At 43.3% G+C, this 20,815-nt stretch overlaps 1 protein-coding gene across 3 annotated transcripts in view; it reads left to right on the forward strand.

The window, feature by feature from the left end:
• Positions 1 to 20,815, forward strand: part of PARD3B (par-3 family cell polarity regulator beta) — a 765,403-nt gene that overhangs the window by 628,777 nt on the left and 115,811 nt on the right. For all 3 annotated transcript variants that reach the window (XM_090044807.1, XM_090044808.1, XM_090044806.1), the window contains exon 21: positions 4,059 to 4,355. In XM_090044807.1, coding sequence (XP_089900933.1) covers positions 4,059 to 4,355 — 297 coding nt within the window. The remainder of the gene's footprint in view (positions 1 to 4,058; positions 4,356 to 20,815) is intronic.

The following is a 20,815-nucleotide window of genomic DNA, read 5'->3' on the forward strand; positions in this document are numbered from 1 at the left end:
ATTTTATATAAATATTGGTGAATTTGTTCTGTCAGGCACAGGCACAGACTGTCTGGGTGGGTCTTCTCCCCTCCCCCCCCCCCCAAAAAAATCTCTCTGCTATGTAATTTTTCTTTTATCTTGATTCAGGAATCCTTGGAGGATGAAAGCTTTTGCATATTTCCATCTAGTCACTAATTATTCCTGTGTTAGCACTGGTTTGTGGTTTAGATGCTGCAGTATAGAAATGAAAGTCAACAACTGCCTGTTAGGGTTTGTTTTCATTTGTACTTATTTATAGCCCTATATTCATGTTTGCTTTTCTGCCCACTCCAGAATGACAGTGTCCCTGAGTTAAGGAATGTCCCTTTTCTCAAGGTTTATCCCAATGTCCCTGTCCCTTTGTATATTATGATTATGATTATTATTATTATTGTTTTATTTATTTTGGAAAAATGACAGGCTTTTCTCCCACTGTTTCCAAATCCTGTCAATTTCGGGTAATCCAGAAAGAGCCATCATCCAGTCAAGCCACTGAAATTGACAGCAAGATAAGTGAAAGCATATGTGCCTTGCTGACCAAATCTATCATCTGTTAACACCGTGACATGCCCTCCACGAGACTGCTCAGTGAAATCTCTGTACATAGAACTAGAATTCATAAAGAATCAAAAACTTATCCTGAATCCTAGCAGTGCTATGAAGTGCTCAGCCACATTACTAGCAACCACAGATGGCTGCTCACCTGAGCTAGCATTTGAATGAGTGTGTATGGCACAGTGAGAGGAGGGGAAGAAAAAGAAGAGTAGACTGAAGGATAAAGTGAGAGAAGCAGAGGTTGAGCAGGAGAAAAAGAGCCTGATGAAAACTCAGAAGAGAAAATAAAAACATAGAAAACGAAAACAGAAGATCTAAAAAGTTTTAGGACTATAGTTGGATCACAACTTCTTTCTTCTTGTTTTTCCTTCCATCAGAATATTAAAAGTTAATAAAAATAGCAGCATCTGAATGAAGATAACTGTTTTAAAAAATACAGTAAATGGAATGGGATTTAAATAACTAGGGAAAAATGGGAACACCAAAAGGTATTTTTATTTAACCCATCTGTTACATTAACATGTTTGTTTTATTTTGAAGGGAAGAGGGGCACAGGATTTAAAGCTTGCTATTTAGCTGAGAAAAAAGTGGGGGTTGGGGGAAGGGAGGAAGTAAACATCCTTTCTACCCACATGGATCTGCTAAAATCTTTGCCTGCACAGTTCTGACACCTACTAATGCTACCATCTACAGCACCCTTATCACTGCTAGATGTGTTTTTGGTTTGAAATTGCAAGTATGGTCATCATACTGATTATTATACCATAATAGAGTCTTGGTCTATACTAGGGAAAGGTCTTGAAAGATTGCTGTTTACATATTGCCATATTTACTCAACTACAAGATGAGGTTTTTCTTCCCCAGTCAGCATGGGGGGAAGGCCCCTTTTATATTCACATACAAGAAAACATCATTAAATACACTGTCTATCATTAAACTGCCAAAAGCAGCATGTGCTCAGTTATGGAAGCCAACTATGAAGCTGACTAAATGCAACAACACTTAGCATGACTGTAAAACATATGGCCTATATCGGGCAAACATACAGATGGGAACCCACCACAAGGAAAGGTTAATGCAACACATCTAAATATAATATATGGTAGTGCCTATTGCATGCAGTCCCTCTCAGCGCCAACTCTTTTTTCCAGTCATGGTGAGCCACAAAATTGAATACATCTCAACTTCCCCTTCATTCCCACAGCTATCTGCACCTTTCTTTCCTATTTCCAATTGTTCTTGTTTCTTTACCAGCCTTAAATATTTGGCAAACATCACCAAACAGGTCCCACCCTGTCACCCAAAATCCGTCTGTTGCCCGCTCTTTCAGCCTGTTGCATGTGATTAGTGTGGCCCTGCCCTCCATGAGGTGGAGCCAGAATGGGTTGCCCTGCACCTCATTTGTTTATAAAATTTTGGAGTATCCCAGGACTTCTGACAAAAGCACCTCGTTCCAGTCATGAGTGGGTGGGGGGGTGGAGTGGTAACTAGCACGTGGACCCTTTGTGGGGATGGTATCTGGAGTACATACATACATCGGGGCAGTGCTGAAATGTGGGATTAACATAGCTTCAAATGCTGTTGACTTTGCTGGGGCCCAGCCCAATGAACTTTCTGGTAAATCATGAGTGTTTTGGCTTTGAACTAATATCATGCAACATTTGTACTATATGTAAGTAGGTACAAAATTGCTCCTTAAAAATGTGTTTATGGCGTATGTGTATTCAAAATTGCAGCAGTTTCAAAAAAAGGTAAAATGCATCAATTCTGGATGAACTGCCTATACATAATTATGATTATTTAGGTATAATTATTTCAAGGTCATTGTTTTCAGATTTTTCCTTGTTTCTATGTGCTCAGGATCTGACAGTAAGTAGAGGGGGAAAGGGCTTTAGGGGGAAGAAGAGGGGAAGCAGAGGGCAAGTAAGTCACCTGAGTCCATCCCCTGCCCCCCCCCCCGATTTATTTTCTCTGCTCTAGCAGTGAGAGGGGGACAAATTCAAGGGAAACCTGTAATAGTTAGATTATATACATGGAAAATGATAAATTTAAATTTTTCCATGTGTAGAATCTAATTATTGGAGGGTCATCTTATATTCAAGTAAATACAATAATATAATCTAGTAGGTTTTAAAATACTTACCTTTTGTGAAAGATAAACAGGGTAAGTTTAGTTAGAAATTGTTTTTATGTGCTCTGATTGTCTTATTTCCAGGGCTCCATCTCTTCCAAGATCTCCCAAAAAATTTTCTGTACATATCCATTTATCATTTCCTTTCCCTTTGAACACACCGTGATCTACCATAGTTGGCATCAAAGTCTGTTTCACCCCATTAATGGTCTCCTACTATTCTTGCTGTACATTCACTATACTGATCAGGTATAATGAAGTGGTATTTTATTTCAGATATGGTAACAGTAGTTGGACATTAACTTTTAATGGCAGCTAGTATGTGTGATATGTGTTTTCTTCACTTTTGTCCTTTCCAGTGTCATAAATGGCATTTAGTTTGAGGTACTGCTTCCTACAGTGGTCAGAATACAGTCTTGACACTGTGTTTGATAACATTATCTTAAGGAGTCACTGAGTATTTAACAGAAATTGCACACTCATAGAACCTTATTCAAGTTTTTGTTTCCAGAGCAAATGTTAAATCATTGACATTCAGCTGGGTTTGAAATTTACCTGAATATGTTTTACCATCCCTATTCCCGACAGATTACACAATGGCTCTGATTAGCAGCAGCATTTTGTAATACCACTTAAGGTGTTATCACAGTGGAATACAGCCAGTAATAGTCTTTAATTCACTTATACGTACCAATTCATCTCTGTCAGGATTCTATTAATTTCTTCTCTGTTTTACTCTGTCCCTGTCCCCTATATAATGAGCCACGATGTCCCCCATTTATGTAGGAAAAAAATTAAATCTCAAGCAAATTGCTTCTGATCCTTCTGTTTCAAACAACTGTGCCACCTTCACATTTATGTTCATGTTTAATCCACTTTTCACAACTTAATTTATTTAGAAGAAGCTGGGTGGGTCAAGTGGCCATAGAGGTAATAATCTTTTTATTGGCTAATTTGAATGAAAAGTTGGAAGACTTGGTTAGATATTTAAGCCTATGCTGTGTTGAGATGTAATAAAACTGTTAAGAGGCAGATGTGTGTGATCACTAGAGTGTGCAAGCACATAACAACCTCTCCACACAAACTCCTAGGAAAAATGTTACTTTCCATTCATCTTGGCAGAATGATAACTTTCCTCATTAGGAAGATGCATGCTAGAGGAATGGAATAAAAAATCTCTGGATGCAACTTGCAATTGCAGCTGACATTTGGCATTTGGCACTGTTGAAGGACTATGCAGATAATTTGCGTTCAGCATGGCAGAGAGGTGTCTTGGTAATTCTGCTTGATGAGTCAGTGCTTTACTGTTGCTACTAGAGTAAATTCAAGCTTTTCTTCTTTTCATTTTTAGGATTGGTGCAAAGCATCAGGAGTTACGGCAAAAACAGGCCAGAGGACTAGCTGATTACTCCACCAGCCCTGCAGGACCTGATATCGATGATGATGAGATGGACCCAAATTATGCCAGAGTAAATCATTTCAGGGAGGTTTACCCTGTAGCAAATGTCTATAGGCCATCATCCCCACTGGCAACAGAAACCTTTGGATACCCATGTGATGGCCCTCAAGTTCCAGTGGAGAGAGAGTACTTGGAAGGACTCTATGCAAAGATAAACAAGCATCATCATTCACAGGCTACTGCTGACAGGTAAAAATTCCTGTTTGTTGCTGAAACCAGTAACAGAGTCTCTGATTTTAATTTTTGTTTGCGTGTTTTGTTTGTCCAGACACCTGAAATACTGCATAGAAAACAATGGTTTTACTCTGGATTTACACCACTTAAACTGAAAAACAGAATTTTTTTCAGTAGTACCCCTAAACTATCCATACAAAGCAGCAGTGAAATAGAAAGGTCCATGTTTCACAAACAGAATGAATGAACTGCCTCCAATCCAATTCCTGTGCTGCTGAGAGAATGCTTTTTTTTTTTTCTTTCAGCCAGGAAAAGTTCATATTTTGCAGCAGGAATGACTCTTTTTTCAGATCCCTCTTGGTTCTGCTGATCACCAAGTGCCTATTAGTAACAGGTTTTTTATAATAGTTTGATATATTGCATATGTTTACAGTTTACATTTCCCCAGCTGTGTGATATTATGCACTTTCAATTAGGTTGGGGAGAGGACTGGGAATCATAGCATTTTTATGCAGACTGTAAAGTGTGGCTTCACAAGACTGATTACCTTTCACAGCCTTTCCAATAACCAAGTGGGAAGGAAGGAGCAATTTTTAATCCTTGCTGTCAAGTTTCCAGGTTGATGGCATTAAAGAAAGATGGTCAAGTTTTTCTTTGAGTTAAAAAGAAAACTGAAATTCCTATGATTTGGTGATTCAGCCAGCACCATGAGGTTTCTAAAACGGGTTGCCTCTGGAGTTAGGGGCTATAAGAAATATAAGGTTTCATTAGTGTCATGGTGTTAATAAATGTACATGGGATTTTTATGGCCAATATGTGCCTGAGCAAGCAAGATGGATGAGTGGACATAAAAAGAGGAATTGGAAATACGAGGTGGAAGAAGGGCTTAAGAAGTGCTGGAGCATGAAACTTGTATTGTGGCCTGTAATGTACTTCCTCGCTGCCTCTTTCTGTGCTGCAAATGCCTTGTATTATGCTAGATATATTGAGAGGGCTGTATGAGCTCTGATATGGGAGTGTTTTCAAAAGCTGGAATCAATTTTAGACATGTATATTGTGTCATTGTTATAAATGCTAATAGGAAGTTTGTGACACGACCAGATGTATAAATATTTAGGAAGGGATATGTCAATTTCTCATTTTCATCTGAATACAGTGTTGGAAAGCTCTCTTCATCAGATAGTCAAGAAAAAGATACAAAAAAGTGCTTGCTTTAATTGCATACCATCAACACAAACCTCCTCACACCAAGGTCTGGCAGCAGCAGTTTGTCAGCTTCATGCCAGCTAAGGGTTCCACCAGATAAGGAAATCCAGATAGTTTACAGTCCGTTCTGGTTACTGGAGTGGCATAAATACTCATAGTTTGGAGAAAATCAGAACCCAAATCTCTGTACTAACTCAAAACAGACTGGAAATTCCCCACTGTAAGAGATTCAGAATCCAGATCCAAATTTGAAATTTCTCAGATTTGAACCCATATAGATTAAAATTATGATAAGAGCAGATTATCTAATCAGACTAGGAGCAGACGCATTGCTGGGTCAACTTGGTCTGCCTGCACTGATCTAGTGAAGTCCCCAAACTTGCTAGCCTTCCTGAATTTCTGAGAATTGTAGATCCAGAGTGATCACATTAGGGGGGAAAAATGAAATTGATTCTTCTCATCTGTGCCAGTTTTTAAATCTTTCTGTCTTCTCATGAAAATAAAAAAGGTTATTTTACTCACAGCCAGAGTGTGCCAGATCTGAATATTTATACAATGGCATGTGATATCTCAACCAGCAGTTGCTGAAAATGTTAACTACACACAAGCTAGGAAATCCTGGTGTTATTGGGATACTAGGAGGAGATGAAAATGATAAAAAAGAAAAGCTATGGACAATAGCAGACCCAGAAATGGGGGAGTTGGTCCCTGTCCTGGCCCCCCCCCCACTCACTTCGGCTGTACTGCACATGCATAGTGAGCCCTGAGCTCACTGCCTGGTCAACACAGGCTCCAGCTGGAGGTTAGCATGAGCTCTGAGCTCATCAGCTGATCAGGGTTGGGTCTGGCAGGAACCCCAGCTTTCGCATGGCTTCAGATTGCAGGGGGTGAAGACTGCTGATGTTCACTCTTCCCCTCTCTACTGAATTCAGCAGCAGGGAAAGGAGGGAACGAGCAGGAGCAGCAGCACTCTTCCTCTGGGCTCTGGAGCTACCTGAAAGCACAGGCCCCACTCCATGCCGACAGCTCATGTGTGGCACAGATGCAAGTAATTTGTTGATTACAAATTAATCATTCCTGATCATCTTCCTTGTCTCCCTCAGGATAATGGGAAAGGGATAATGTTTGCCAGCTAGCCAACCCAGAAGTGTTTGACTTGTATGGGGTAGAATATTTATCAGCAGGTTTGTCATGTAAGCAAGGTTTGGGTCCTGCTCACACTCCTCTTTCTCAGGATTTTTACAGTTAATTTTACTTTCAACTAATGGTTTCTTATTTCCCACCTCTGACTCTCTCAGCTGATGATAGAGTACGTAGGGACTTTAGTAGTGATTAAAGTGATGGAGTTAATTTTTCTTTGGTTTCAACAAACAGAGCGTAGATGATCTCATTTCAGTCTGGGAATTCCAGTTATGTGTCATTACCATGGAGAATTAAAACTCATCAGATAAACCAAGACATCTTTTTTTTTTAAATAAAAGAATGTATTGTCTTCATGTGTAATGACTTTTATAAAATTATAAGGCCATTTATAATGAGTGTATCTCTGTGGTCAATTAAGTGTTACTAATAACTTGTATGCAGTTAACCACCTTTCTTTCCTCACCACTAGAATAAACCTAAAGCTCCCAGTTTATTCTTCTGCTGTAGAGTCTCCTCATGGTTTGACCCACACTAACTTGGGAACCCTGTACAGTTCAGAATACAGGCAGCAATTCTCCAAACTTGTGTGAAGTCTGTTTCTCAAGTAATTACAATGATGATTGCATCTAAGGTAATTGTCCTGAAAACTTAATGACAGAGTCCTGGCCAAATTCCAGTTTGGATAGTTGTATTCCATCCATCTACAGTTCTGCTCATTGTGTCAGTTGTGTATACATCTTGTTTTAGACCATTATGTAAAGTTCCTGTGCACTGGTTAAGTGATGCATTTCATCCAGTGATGGCTGCATTTCAGTGACACTGAAGTAAGCGCTTATGTGTATTTTGCAAAAAGCCTTTGGGTTTCCTGACAATAAAAGGTGCTATATAAATAGAAGTTGTTCTTACACATGGATGTAGCAAAAGCAATTGCACTGATTAGGATATTCTGTGAATGCCAAGGTAAAAAAAAAAGAAAAAAAAATAGCTGGCAGAAATTGCACCTATTTTTGTCAGAATATTTTTCTGTATTCCTAATTAGTTACAGTTTTCTGAAATGCAAATAAGTTATTAAATATCACTTCTTTGAACATATCCAGGGATCTGCCTTTTAAAAACTCAAACTTTTTGTTGATGGAAGAAGAGTTAGGCCTTCAGTGTCAAACAGTTATAGTTGTTTCTAAAGAATATAATCCATTTGTAACCATGTTGGATAAAGTTTTCTAAAAAATTTTAGAAAAATTTTAGAAAATTTCAGAAGTTAAGCAAAGTCTGACAGGGTAACCTCCCAGGTTGTCACTCATGCTCCAAAATAAGTGGCCATACATGCAGAAAATCAGAAATAGCATTCAGGTATGGCGATGCCCCTAGATCATATTTTCAAAATTGAATTGAATTTTTTTTTTCTGCACTTGAAATATAGTTCAGGAAATTCTGAATGTAAAGCACAAAAATTATTTTGAAATAGCTCCCTGAATAGATCGTATGATTTTGGAAATCAGTGGCTTTGCCTTTCCTGGTTTATATTTTTCTGTGGTAACTCACGTATGGTTGGCTTCTTACCCTAATCCTGATCTGAGGCTGATCACTGTAACTGAATTTCTGTGGAGCCCAGGAGGGATTTAGAAATTCCTGCTAATAGGGTGAGAATCTGAGTTAATGTTTCTAAGAGGAGGGAGCCACAATTTTCAGCACACATAGCAGAAAGCCCAAGGGACAGGCTTGAGCCACTTAATTCCTTCAGGGCTTAGAGAGGATTCTGGCATGACTTGTACAGTTAAGTTATGAAGCATCCCTCCAGCTTTATGGACCTCAGCATTATGTGTTAGATCTCTGCCTGCAACACACCCTCTATGCTTAAGCTTGCAAAGGGTCCTCAGAAGGCCAGCTTACAGTTGTCATCTTTGGTGCCTGCACTGGAAACTCTTCTCCTAATCACATATAGGGCTGCTAGATGATATCTACACTGCTCCAGTACTGGACCGGGAGTACTGCAAATAGGCATGCTCCGTCCATATGTGCTGCCTCCCAAAATGAAAGTCACGTAGTCACCTCATTGTGGCTCTGGACCCATACCAGTAAATTCAAGAGAGTTTTTAAGCTCTATAGAGTTTATTGGCATGTGCCAAGTTTCACACTGGGGCATCTACATTGCTTCCATCTTGGGAGGTGGCACATACAGAGTGGATGCAGCGAGTTTATCTACACAGTACTGTTTGAGTTGCTTATCTCTGTTCTAGCCCCTTTGTGTCAGGTAAAAGGTCCTTCAGTGAGATTTAGGCTCCATGGTAAGTACGCAGCAACTGAGACGCAGCTACTGCAGCATGTGCAAGCATACTTGAATTGGCTAGATTAGATAGCAGTAGCAGTGAAACTGCAGCAGTCTGGGCTGTACCAGCCTGCTTGGAGCAATGTGTACTTAACAGCTGAAACCCTGTGTTATCCCAGCTTCACTATTATTAGTACCCAAACTAACTAGATTCCAGCTAGCCCACCAGGCTTGTCTACATGATGTTCAGTCTGACTGCAGTGTAGATACTCTAAATCACTTAAGCACTTCCAAAAATGTTGCTTATAGTGCCTATAGAAATACAGAGACTGCAGCTATGGAGCCAGTGCCACGTTTGCCCCCACTTTTGTCTTAAACCAAGAAGGCCAGTTATGTGATTTGTTTGATCTGTGGTTTTGTGAAGAAGAGCTTGGATTTGGTCCAAAATGCTTGCCTTCACCATGGTGAAGATGTTTTTACTGAAAGACCAAGTTCCCAACAGCTGATCTGAGAAAGTGTTCTATAATAGATTATCCCTGACAGCATTGATGAAAATGCCATACATCACAAATGTAGGTCAACAATATATCTGACAGTAAAAGGATGCCTCTGTAGCCTTTTTTGGTCATTTGAACTGTTACTTCATGAGGTTTACATTTTGTCAGGTACAGTAGATATCATCACTGGCTGAAGAACCCTGAAGACATAAGAGAGACTGATATAGTAAATCTTTATTTACAAGCCTAAGCAAAACCTCACTATCGTAATCTTACAAAGGAGAAGAAAGCAATATAAAATGCCCAGCATTCCTACTGTAACTAAGGGATTTAAAGCAAGTGAGAGAATAGATGGTTACAATTCTGATGTTCTCTTCCTCCTTACTCTGGGTTTCTCAGGAAGCCTGTCATATACCCTGTCCATCACTAATGCATATGCGTAAGATAGACCCATTTTTGCATTTCCTCCCTTGCTAATTGGGTACACATTTTTGATTGGCCACAGACTTCTAAGGCTACTTATTAATTAGCATTTATGTCCCAACAACATTGGCTTGTTGCTGTGGGAAGTATGGTTAAAACTGTTATAACTTTGGAGCAGTTAATATTTTTACTTCCTTCAAAAATTCTCCAAACTCAGTGAAGACATCTGTTTTACTTGTCTGCTATTTATTATGTCATCCCAACTACTCATTTATTATTTCGTGGCTCATTTTATGACCATGAGTTAAATACTAGTTACCTACTCTTGTTCAGTAGGCCTATGTACTCTTTATTCACAGGACTTTGGTCCTGTTTGTTTCCTCTTTTTGTTCCCTCTTTACATACTTGTAGTTGTAGGCTATAGCTCATTCCTGACAATACTGTAGGTCTGTTGGTATGGTTCTTGTATAGCTCAGATGAGGCCTTCCTAACTTCCTTTTTATGCCAGTCAGAGCTGTGTTCTTCTTTATTGTGCAGCTTATGTCAACCACCTTTTACACATGGGGCATTTTGAAGGATGGTGTCTGAGACGATTCTGTTTTGCCGTAGAATACATAGAGGTGGCAGTGGGATGTGTGATGTACATGATCGAAAAGAGTGGTAAACTATATCTTTTCAATGGATAGTCATTTAGACTAAGTACAAACAGTCAAAAAGCCGAAGCTGAATTGATTCAGTCTTCACAGGTTAGTCTAAGCTGCATAGGTTGAACCGATAAGCAAGTAAATAGATATTCACTTTTGATTCCAGAAATGCATCCACATGCCTGCAGCAGTCCAGGCCAGAAGCCAGAGGGCACTAGAGCATGCTCCCTGCTCAGCAAGAGTAGACAGCCTGAGCTAAGGCTAGCCCACCCACCCTGCAAGGGGGGAATTGTGGGGAAGGTGCAAACATCCTGGGATGCTGGGGACTACAAGTTAACTTGAACCTGGGCCAGAAGTTCAATTGACCGATTTAACCTAAATCTGGTAATTTACCCTATTTAATGTAACCAATTTAACCTAAGTCTGATACTACATCCAAGTTTGCCTTAAACCAGTTTCAGCCATTTTGAAAGCAGTTTGTGTGTGCTGAACTGCTGTGTTACAGATTTGAATTGGTTTATACTTACACAGTTTTATGTGTAATTTCTTTTCCTAACCTTAAGCTGTGTTAACGTTACTTGTTTCTGCTATGGCACTGCCCAGGTATAAGACCAAAGTGAAAAAGGATATAGGTAATGTTCCTAGATGGTAGTCACAAAATATATTGAAATCCCATTTCATGTTTTAAGTAAATAACTTCTCACTTTTTCCACTTGAACTTGTTAAGATTTTCAAACCAGAGACTGTCTCCAAAATGGTTCTAAAGAAGTGTAAAATACTTATTTTTCTCACCCCAGAAGTATGAATTTTAAAGTATGATGCTAAAGTCATTGCCAAATATAGCTCTAAGTTTATTTGTGTGTCTTGTCTGGAAATTTCAAAGTACTAGTCTGAGAAAAAGAAATACAGTTTTCTTTTTGTGTAATACAAATAACTCTGGAGCTCTATCTGTCACAGATTAAAAACCGCTATAGACAGAGCCAGTGTCCCATTTGAGGAGGTGGTAAGGTGGTCTTTGCCTGAAAGAACCTGAAACCTAAAATGTAAAATATCTCAATGACAAAAAAGACTATACTTAGAGTTAAGGATTTCCTGTGGTAACCCAGACCCTTCCGGAATATAGAGTTCAGAAAACTCAGAAAAACAGGAAGAGTTAGCACTCCAGCTGCATTCATTGAGCTACATGCAGCTGTATTAAATGGTGAAGCAATTTAGCAGATCTGTGATTGTGACAGGGTGACTGGGAAAAAGGTAAGTCCTTACACCTCTGTGTGTAATCAGTGGGAGAGAGTGCATATGCATTTTAGAGGATCCAGTGTAGTAGCTCACTGGATTGTGTGGGATGTGTCAGAGATTGGAATATTGTTGTAGCTGTGGTGGTTCGGGAATTATGTGAGAAGCAAGGGGTTTTTTGGTGATATATTTGATCATGTCTTCCAACTATTCAGTTGGTCTAATAAAGGTATCACCAAAAAAACCTTGCTTCTTACTCTAAGAATTATCAGCAGTTAGGTGGAAAATGGTCTACGGTTTCAATGATGAGGAAGTGGCAGTTTAATGTCAGATGTAATCAAGGGGTTTTAAAACTTAGCAGGTGTGGGAGGTTTTCACTTTGCAGAGTAGGCTAGGTGTTGAACTCTAGGGCAGTTTTACGCAGCACCTGCTCAGTACAGTTCAAAGGCAGACTGGCTATAGGACTGTATAAAGGCATTGCACACAAAGGCTGCAAACAGATGTCCATGCCCTTTGTTATGCCACAAATGCCCAAATTTGTGGCCACAACAAAAGGTAATATGAATTTATGCTGTTATTTTGTGACGGACCTCTGTTTTAAGACAGGAGAGCATATGTAGCCTGGAGCTGCCCACATTTTCCAGTTGTGCTGGGCAGGCTCACAGGACTTCAGGGAATTCTTTACAGGATCAGGCTCCTGCACTCCCAGAAGCACCTGCCCAGGCTTCCCTACTTGCAGAGGCATGCTAAGAGGCTTTTGCACAGAATTGGGCTCCAAAACCCCAGGAGTGGCAGGGGTTTGACCCTGTGGAACAACAGGTGAAAGCTATTTCACCCAATGAAGCAGATCAGCCATGCCAGGACACATTGGCTAGGGACAGATTGACTTTTATTAGTAAATGTTTAGGATTGGGAATCCAAAAAAGATGACAAAGCCGGTAGGGAAATACAGATCGCCCAATAGAAGGATGGGGGTGAGGAGGGTAACGCAACTAGGTTACAGGAGATACAAAGTTAGCCATCTAAGCCCTGGGGTGGGGGATGGGGGGAAGGGGAGGCAGAGGGTTTGCAATGCTGAAAGAGAAAGGAGATGCACACAAACCCATTACAATGGTCCGCAATGGTAGAGGAGGTGGTTCGAAGGAAGTGTCTCAGTCCATATGGAGTGTCATCATGGGGGTCCTCTTTGGGTGGAGCGGGGTCGTCCATGGCTGAAAAATTCTCTCAGAAGTGAAGGTCTGTCTGGTGTGGGGGGGGGGGGGGCGGTTCAGGTGGTCCCCTCTGGGTCCAGTCCAGCAGCGGCTTGTCTGGTGGGGTTGGAGTACTGGCAGTGGCCCGTGATGTGTTCCACGTAGATGACGTGGGACCAACGGATGGTGTCAGACACCATGAGGCAGCACATCAGCCTGGCGTAGCGGCAGGAGATGCAGCAGGCATTCAGGATGCTCTCATTGCTGGGGTCCCAGGCTCCAAGCGTTCCCATGATGAGAGTGTCAACTGTCATGTCGTAGCTGCAGCTCCTCAGGGTGTTGGCCAGCAGGGCATACTTCTCCCACTTGTGAGCCTGGGCCTCGGTGAAGGCTTGGTGCTGGTTCTTGAAGGGAATGGTGACGTCCACAATCATGACCTTCTTGGCCTCTTCGTTGGTGACAACTGTGTCAGGTTGCATCTGGCTCTTGCAGCCGGGGATGGTGCAGTTCACAGAGATCTCCCCCACCGTGGCCAGGATGGCCCTCATCAGGCAGTCCTGGACAGTGTTGTGGTGGAGCTGCCGGGCTCTGGCATGCAGCTCGCAGCTGCACAGCACGTGGCAGAGGGTCTCTGCTGCATAGCCACATGGTCAGCACCTCTTGTCCTGGTGGCCAAAGCGCATGACCCCATTCAGAGGCAGGCAGTTGTGGCAGGCGCGATGGAGAAAGCACCAGTCCGCGAGGCATGTGAAGCTCCCTCTGGGCATGAAGTGGTTGCTGGAGTCCTACTTTGAGGTGATGTCAAAGACCTTGCCGTGGTCAGATTTGGCCCTCAGGTCTCCGGCGTACTCATTTCGGACAGCGTCCTTCAGGAACCTCTCCAGGAAGGTCCTCGTGCAGGGCATCACGGTGATGCGGTTGTCATGTGGGGCTGGTTGCAGGGAGACTCCCAGCTCCTGGCACTCCTCGGTCCAGGTCCAGGCGCAGCCGATGCGTTTCCCGAGGCGTTGCGGACTCGGCTCCACAGCGAGGCAAGGTCCCTGCCGTCTCGGCTGAACTGACCCTCCAGCGAGCCGCTGAGGAAGGTGGCCAAGTCTTGGCTGCCTCGCAATACTCTTGCGGCAGTCTTGAGGGCGCTGGCAGCGATAATACCTACCGTTGCGTGGGGCAGGTCAGGAAGCAGAAGGTGTGGGTGGCCACCATGATGTCACAGAGGTCTCCCATGCGGGGAACGTTGGTGCCTCCCTGCCAGTAAGGGATGTGCAGGACCTCGTTGCTGGCCCTTAGCAGCCACTTCTTGAGCAGCTGCCGGATCTCGGCGTCTGCCTTCTTGAGGGGGGCCTTAGGGACCGTCAAGCGTCTCAGGATGAATGTGACGTGGGGGGTAAGGAAGGTGTTCATTGCATCTATCTTCTGCCAGGGGGCCAACAGGGATAAATGCAGCTTGTGGGTGTCCAGCATGATCCCGTTAATGGTCTCTTCTGGTGTCTGCTTGGCCCAGTGGCCGGTGGGCATCCCCAGGTGGCAGTAGGGCTCACCGTCACACAGGTGCCTCATTGCCTGGCCCTGGATCATGAGGGTGGAGTCCAGGACGCGGCTCTTCTGTCTGCAATCTATGTGGAGGGAGACGCACTTGGCAATGTTGAAGCGCAGTCCCATCCACCTGGCCGCCTCAGATGTCACGTCCAGCATCTGCTGCAGCTAGGGTGGCATCAGGGGCAAGGAGGATGAGGTCATTGGCGTAGGCCAGGATGCTCAACTTCTGGCCATACAGGTCGAGCCCGCCGGGGTCACCCGCCACGGCTCGAAGGAGTGGTTCCATGGCCAGGTTGAAGATGATGGGACTGAGGGGACAGCCCTGCCTCACCCCCAACCAGATGGGGATCTCCGTGGTCTCTCTGTCAGTGGCGCAAACGGTCATGGTGCATCCATGGTAGAGCTCTCGCACCAGGTCAATGACGCCATCCGGTAAACCCAGCTTGCGGAGGGTGCCAAAGATTGGCAGTGGGGTGCGGAGCCGAAGGTGTTGGAGATGTCCAGCCATGCCACCGCACACTGCTTCCTGGTCCTCCGGGCATTGTCCAGGGCCATCTGGAGGGTGAAGTTGTGTTCGTAGCAGCTGTCCATCGACATGAAGCCCTTCTGGCTCCAGTTGATGGCCTCGCCGGTCACTGCCCAGTCAGCAATGCGGGCCGCCAGGCAACTGGCGTACAGCTTCGCCACCGTGGAGCACAGGGTGATGGGTCTCCAGTTGCCTGGGTCCATTGGGTCTCCCTTCTTGTGGATGAGGACTGTCATAGCCCTCTTCCAGGCGGCGGGTGTGCATTGGAACTCTCTGCACCTGTTGAAGAGAACAGAAAGAACAAGGCAGCCTGGGTCATGTTTTTTGAGGACAGTGTCCCTGGTCCTCTTCAGGCGGGCTTCCACTTCCTGCGGTGTGAAGGCCTCCTCAAACCTGTCCGCTGGGAGGACGGGGGTCAGGACTTTGACAGTTGCAGGGCATGGGGCAGCAGCTTCTGCCAGGGGGTTGAAGACCCTGCCGAAATAATTAAACAGTCTCCCAGGGGACCTGGCAGAAAGCCGACGGTCCCTCCAGGATCTCTCTCACTGCCTTGGGATGGTTGGCCCGGTACAGCTTGCGGATCTGGGAGGCTGCCGCCAGCTCGTAGCACTGGCGCTTGAGTCGCCTCTGTGGCTGCAGTCTGTGGTCTTGCTGTGTCGTCGGTCCGCTTTTGGTGCTCCTCCGGGGTTGGCTGGGCCGGGCAGCATAACAAAGGGCATGGACATCTGTTTGCAGCCTTTATGTGCAATGCCTTTATACAGTCCTATAGCCAGTCTGCCTTTGAACTGTACTGAGCAGGTGCTGCGTAAAACTGCCCTAGAGTTCAACACCTAGCCTACTCTGCAAAGTGAAAACCTCCCACACCTGCTAAGTTTTAAAACCCTTTGATTACATCTGACATTAAACTGCCACTTCCTCATCATTGAAACCGTAGACCATTTTCCACCTAACTGCTGATAATTCTTAGAGTAAGAAGCAAGGTTTAAGTGATCAGAAACTGGTTTAAACTTGTAAACTGGTTTAAGTGATCAGAAACTGGTTTAAACTTGTAACAGAACAGATGTTCAGTGCACATAAACCAGCTTGAAAATGGCTGAAACCAGTTTGAGATAAACATGGTTTAACATAGTATCAGACTTAACTGATTTGGATCAAACCAGTTTGCGCAATGTCTGTCCCAGGCCCCTTGCTGGTTTAAGATAAACCAGACTCCCCCAGCATCTCCGTGTGCTCTCTGGGCTGGGTGGGGCTCTCTGTTCCACAGCAGAGCTGGCCCCTCCCCTCTACTCCCTTCCTGGCTCTCTGGCAGAAACTGCAGGCATAGGAGGGTTTGCTGCCCTCCCCTCCCCCCCCTTGCTGCTTGCTGCTTAAGGAGGAATCCCTCACCCTTCCCTCCTCCCACAGCATGGACCCCAGCCCCATGAACTGCAAGCATGTGGTATTAGCTATTGCTGAGAGAGGTGCGTGCATGCATCTCATTTCACTGGTACAGGCAGACAGAACAGTGACCATTTAGGGCTTTTTGGAGTTAATCAACAGGTCAGTGAAGCTGTTTCAGAAGAGTTTGAAGTAATGGAGAGAGGCTATTGTTTTCTGATCGAGTGACAAACACTGTTATCAGCCCCCTTCTGGGTTTCTTGCCTGTCAGTTTGCTGCAGACAGTATAAAGAAGCAGGGAGGGAGATTGAAAAGCTCTGTATCATCAACAGATGCATGCACTACTGGGGGCTGGCAACACTCCCACCTCTTGAGCAGCCAGCGGGGAAAAGTCTGGGAAAAGTCAGACCTCCCTAATCAAAACGTTCTGCCAGGGCCTGGCCACACCCCTCCCCCCCAGCTTAGCACTTGTAAGGGAAGGGAGGGCTACCCTAGTACCCCTCAGCTTCTAGCCTGAGGCACTGCAGGCATTTGCCTGAATTTCCTCAGTCCAGAGAGAATGTCTGTCCAGTTACGAACTGGTTCAGCCCAGCCAGGTTAAACTAACCTGCAAAGATTGAATCAATTTAGGCTCAGGCTTTTTGAATGTCTGTTCCTAGCCATACTGACACAGCTGATCCACTTCATATGGCAATGGTCTGCAGTGTTAAGTTGGCATAATCCTGCATTCCTGGTTGCAGAGTTTTCCTGTAATTAATATTCCGGAAGGGTACGAGATATCACCCGGTAACCTTCAGACTACTACCTTAATGCATTAACAGTGTTTTTTTATCTTTAAATTTTCTTGGTTGGCTAGTTACAGAAGAAAAATGATTCTTGTACAAGATAGTGATCATTCACTCAGTGGCAGCTATCATCTAGGTTTGTAGCTGAGTAGCTACATGTGGTTAGGTAAAGATAAAGGATGCTTTATGGCTGATAAAGAACTCTGCTCTACACTCATGCACTTTGGTTTGGGGGAATAGGAATTATGGTTAGACACTGAAATCTTTCAAGTTAACAGGGCCAGTGAGAGTAATCACTGGTTTGGGTCTCCCCTTGTGTTGACCCCCTCAATCTTCAATCCTTCCCCTATCTTCTGTCATTTTAATCCCCATCCCTTGCCACTGCCCCAATCCCCATCCCTTGCCACTGCCCCAAGCCCCTCTCCTCTATTTCCCCCCACTGCTCCATTCTTTAAACCTCCCTCCCTCCTCATACATTTGCATGAGTAATTAATTTTCTTTTTGAAAATATTTTGAACTCCTGAATTCGCTGCTATACGAAGACTACATTCCCCAAAAGGGGAAAAAAACCTTTTGACAGAGGCAGATTGTAGCAGCATGCCTTCTTCCCATCCATCCCCCAGTTTCTGCCAAGAGTTGGATTCAAGCAAATTCTAGCTCTCTTTATTCCCGTTAGTGGCTTCTTTGTTTCTCTTACAGATACTTCCCTCATGTGAAATACACAAGTGAGAAGCCCTTTTGGCTACTCAGTCCACATATGTGCAGTAGTTGTGAGTGCCTTGTGAGCATTATGCTCATGCCTTTGTTGAAAGACAAACTCTTTTATGAGGAACATTTACAATTTTGCTGCATCAAAGAGGGGTAGCAAGTCTGTGGACAAGATGCAGTAAGTGTCAAGCAATTTAAACCATTAATCAGGGGCTTTGTTGGATCCCCAGATATGCACAAAAACTGTTGGCAGAATTTCTCAACTTTAAGGAAAGCTGATTTTAATCACATAGGCAGCTGTATCCCTGGAACCCCTTGTTCTAATGGCCTTGAATCTGGAACATTGATCCCACTGTACATGCCATGGGACACCAAATTTGGGGGTGAGCAAGTAAGCTGTGAATTTTAGAGTACTTTGAGGAATCGATTTCTAAACTGAAAGGGTTTTCAGTGTCAAGTTTACCAGAGCTGGTATTCCAGTATGCTACATAAATTCTATTTGTAAGCTGTTCCTTGTTTAGCAGACCTAAAGTCTACCAGGAATAGTCACAAATCTGCCTAGACATCCTGAGTGCTAGGTTTGCATTTGGATCATCTCATTTATTGACAGATGTATAAAATCTTAAATACTGTAGTCCAACAGCTCCCTAGTGACCGTCCTGCTGCAGATGCTGATGAGTCTAAGTTAAGGCAGCTGTGATAAGAATACGTATATATTCAGACTTAGATCACCAGTCCATTTTTTTTCTTGCATGGTATATTGCTGCATAGTTTATATTAGCTCTGCCAATTTGTTGCTAACATTCCTTTCTTGCAGTCCTTCTGATACAAATGTAAAATACAGGGCCCTTAAGACCTGCCCTTTCTCTTATTGAAGGGTGAGACCATAGCAAAGGATGTACAGATGGTAGTGTCTGCCCCTTTAATGTATAAATCAAGGTAAAACTTGATCTCCATATTATTTGGATGGAACCGTATAACCCTACATGTCTCTCTTCCACTGCTTATTTTTCTGGTGCAAGTAAGAGGTGCTAAAATTCTTTCTTGCACAGTATAATATTTGGACAAACTGTGGGTCTGGTCCCTTTAAAAAGCAGCAGAATAATATGACTGTTAACTTTTCTCTGCACATTCTTTTTTTAAAACTGCCATTTAATTTTAAATGCTAATATGTGTGTGGTTAATTAAGAAGCCAAAATTGACTATAAGGTTGGTAAGCTCCAAGAAAGAGAGAGGGAGATCATTACACTTCTGCTCATGGATAGCTATTTGTGAACCGGCTGATAATGTGCAAAATTAAGATTTCGTAAGTGGCATTTTAAATGAATGGTTAATGGCTGAAGATTAATTAAACAGTCAGAGTTGTTCAGAAGAGAAGCTGTTAAAATCTTGTTTATAGGCCAGTCACTTGCATGCTGAAAGTGCAAACCCTAATAGCTTGTGGTATTTCCATTTAGCAGACTAGCAATTTAACTAAACTGTTCTTGAGCAGGAAAATCCACCTTACTAGATGTGCAGCACAGAAATATACAGCACTATGCAATGTATTTTCATAATTTATAGTACTTACGTGGACAGAAAAATGCATTACATCTGGGATTTTGGTCATCCTAAGTAAAATATTAGGCATGATCCTAATTAAAATGTGGGGGGAAATGGTAAAAAAAGAATCCTGTCTTTTATTTTCCCATGAGTTTCCAATGGTCTATACTTCTCAGTTAATCCTGGATGGTATTTGCAATATTCGCCATTGGGCTAGAGGGAGTCAATAGGAAGAGTTATGCCTTTGCCCCCCCTCCCCCCCAGTAAATTAGTGTTTGCAACATTGCAGGAATGTTTCCATTAGCTGGAGAAAATGGTGTATTCTTTGGTGCAGTGCTGTTTGTTAACAAAGAATTATGCAAAAACCTGTTTCCCTGAACAATGTAGAAACCAACAAAGAGGCAGCCATTTTGGTTGTTTAGGATTTTTAGTTCTACCTCTCCATACAGTTTTGTTTAAGGAGCTCTGTCTCTGTGCTTCCTCTCAAGTTATCATGAGTATTTTCCTTATCTGCTGACTTTTCTTCATGCTTTCTTCCAGTACCACAAAGTGTTTTCTCAACTATGGTTTAGGCCCTACATTTACAATTGCTCCCAGGGAAATGTCTCAGACCACATGACAGTCTGCTCAGGCTTCATTGGTTCTCAGTCTTTTTTTGTACCAGGACCCATTTGTAAACATCAATGGCCAGTCCTGACCCAGGGCCCTTCACTCCCTACCTGCTGCCGCCTACCCCCAAGCCCCAGCCCCACAGTGTGCAGGGCAGGGGGTGGGTGTGTTGGAAATGGGGGACCCAAAACGGCCCCTTGCATGCTGGAACTCTGCCAGCCTGCAAGGAGAAAGCCATGTTTTTCCACATTTTTCTCCTTTAAATGAGAATCCATTTATAAAGTTTGTTTGCGACCCTTTCAAAACCCTTTCATATATTCTCATGACCCACTTTTGGGTCATGACCCACAGGTCGAGAAATGCTGCCTTAGATGATAGTCTCTATTGTTTCCAGTTATTACTGTTTACAGGGACACTTAATTTCTCTTACTATTTAGGCTGAAGAGAGTTCTTAGCATATGTTGTTGGCATTAGCCAGGTCTATGATGCTCTATAAACCAAAGTCCTGCTTGATTGCAGCCATTAATGCTTTCTAACTCAACACAAATGTTACCGTTTGCAGTGGGAAAAGATTTAGTCCAGTGCTGAGTTCCTTTGTATAAGCTCATGCCCAACTAATCTTTATGAAGCCAATGTGTGTAAGCCTCTGGGTGTTTTTTGTTTGTTTGTTTTGGAACTCTAGGAGTGCCTGTAGATGTTTAGGGCCCTGTTTTAGCTCATGGCACTTTATGTAAAGTGCCATGAGTTAGAGCCCCTGACCCAACAGATGTTCACCTGTTGTTGGGGGGGG

Source organism: Crocodylus siamensis, chromosome 4 (assembly GCF_052110815.1).
Source record: "Crocodylus siamensis isolate JL-2025a chromosome 4, ASM5211081v1, whole genome shotgun sequence".
Taxonomy (NCBI): Eukaryota; Metazoa; Chordata; order Crocodylia; family Crocodylidae; genus Crocodylus; species Crocodylus siamensis.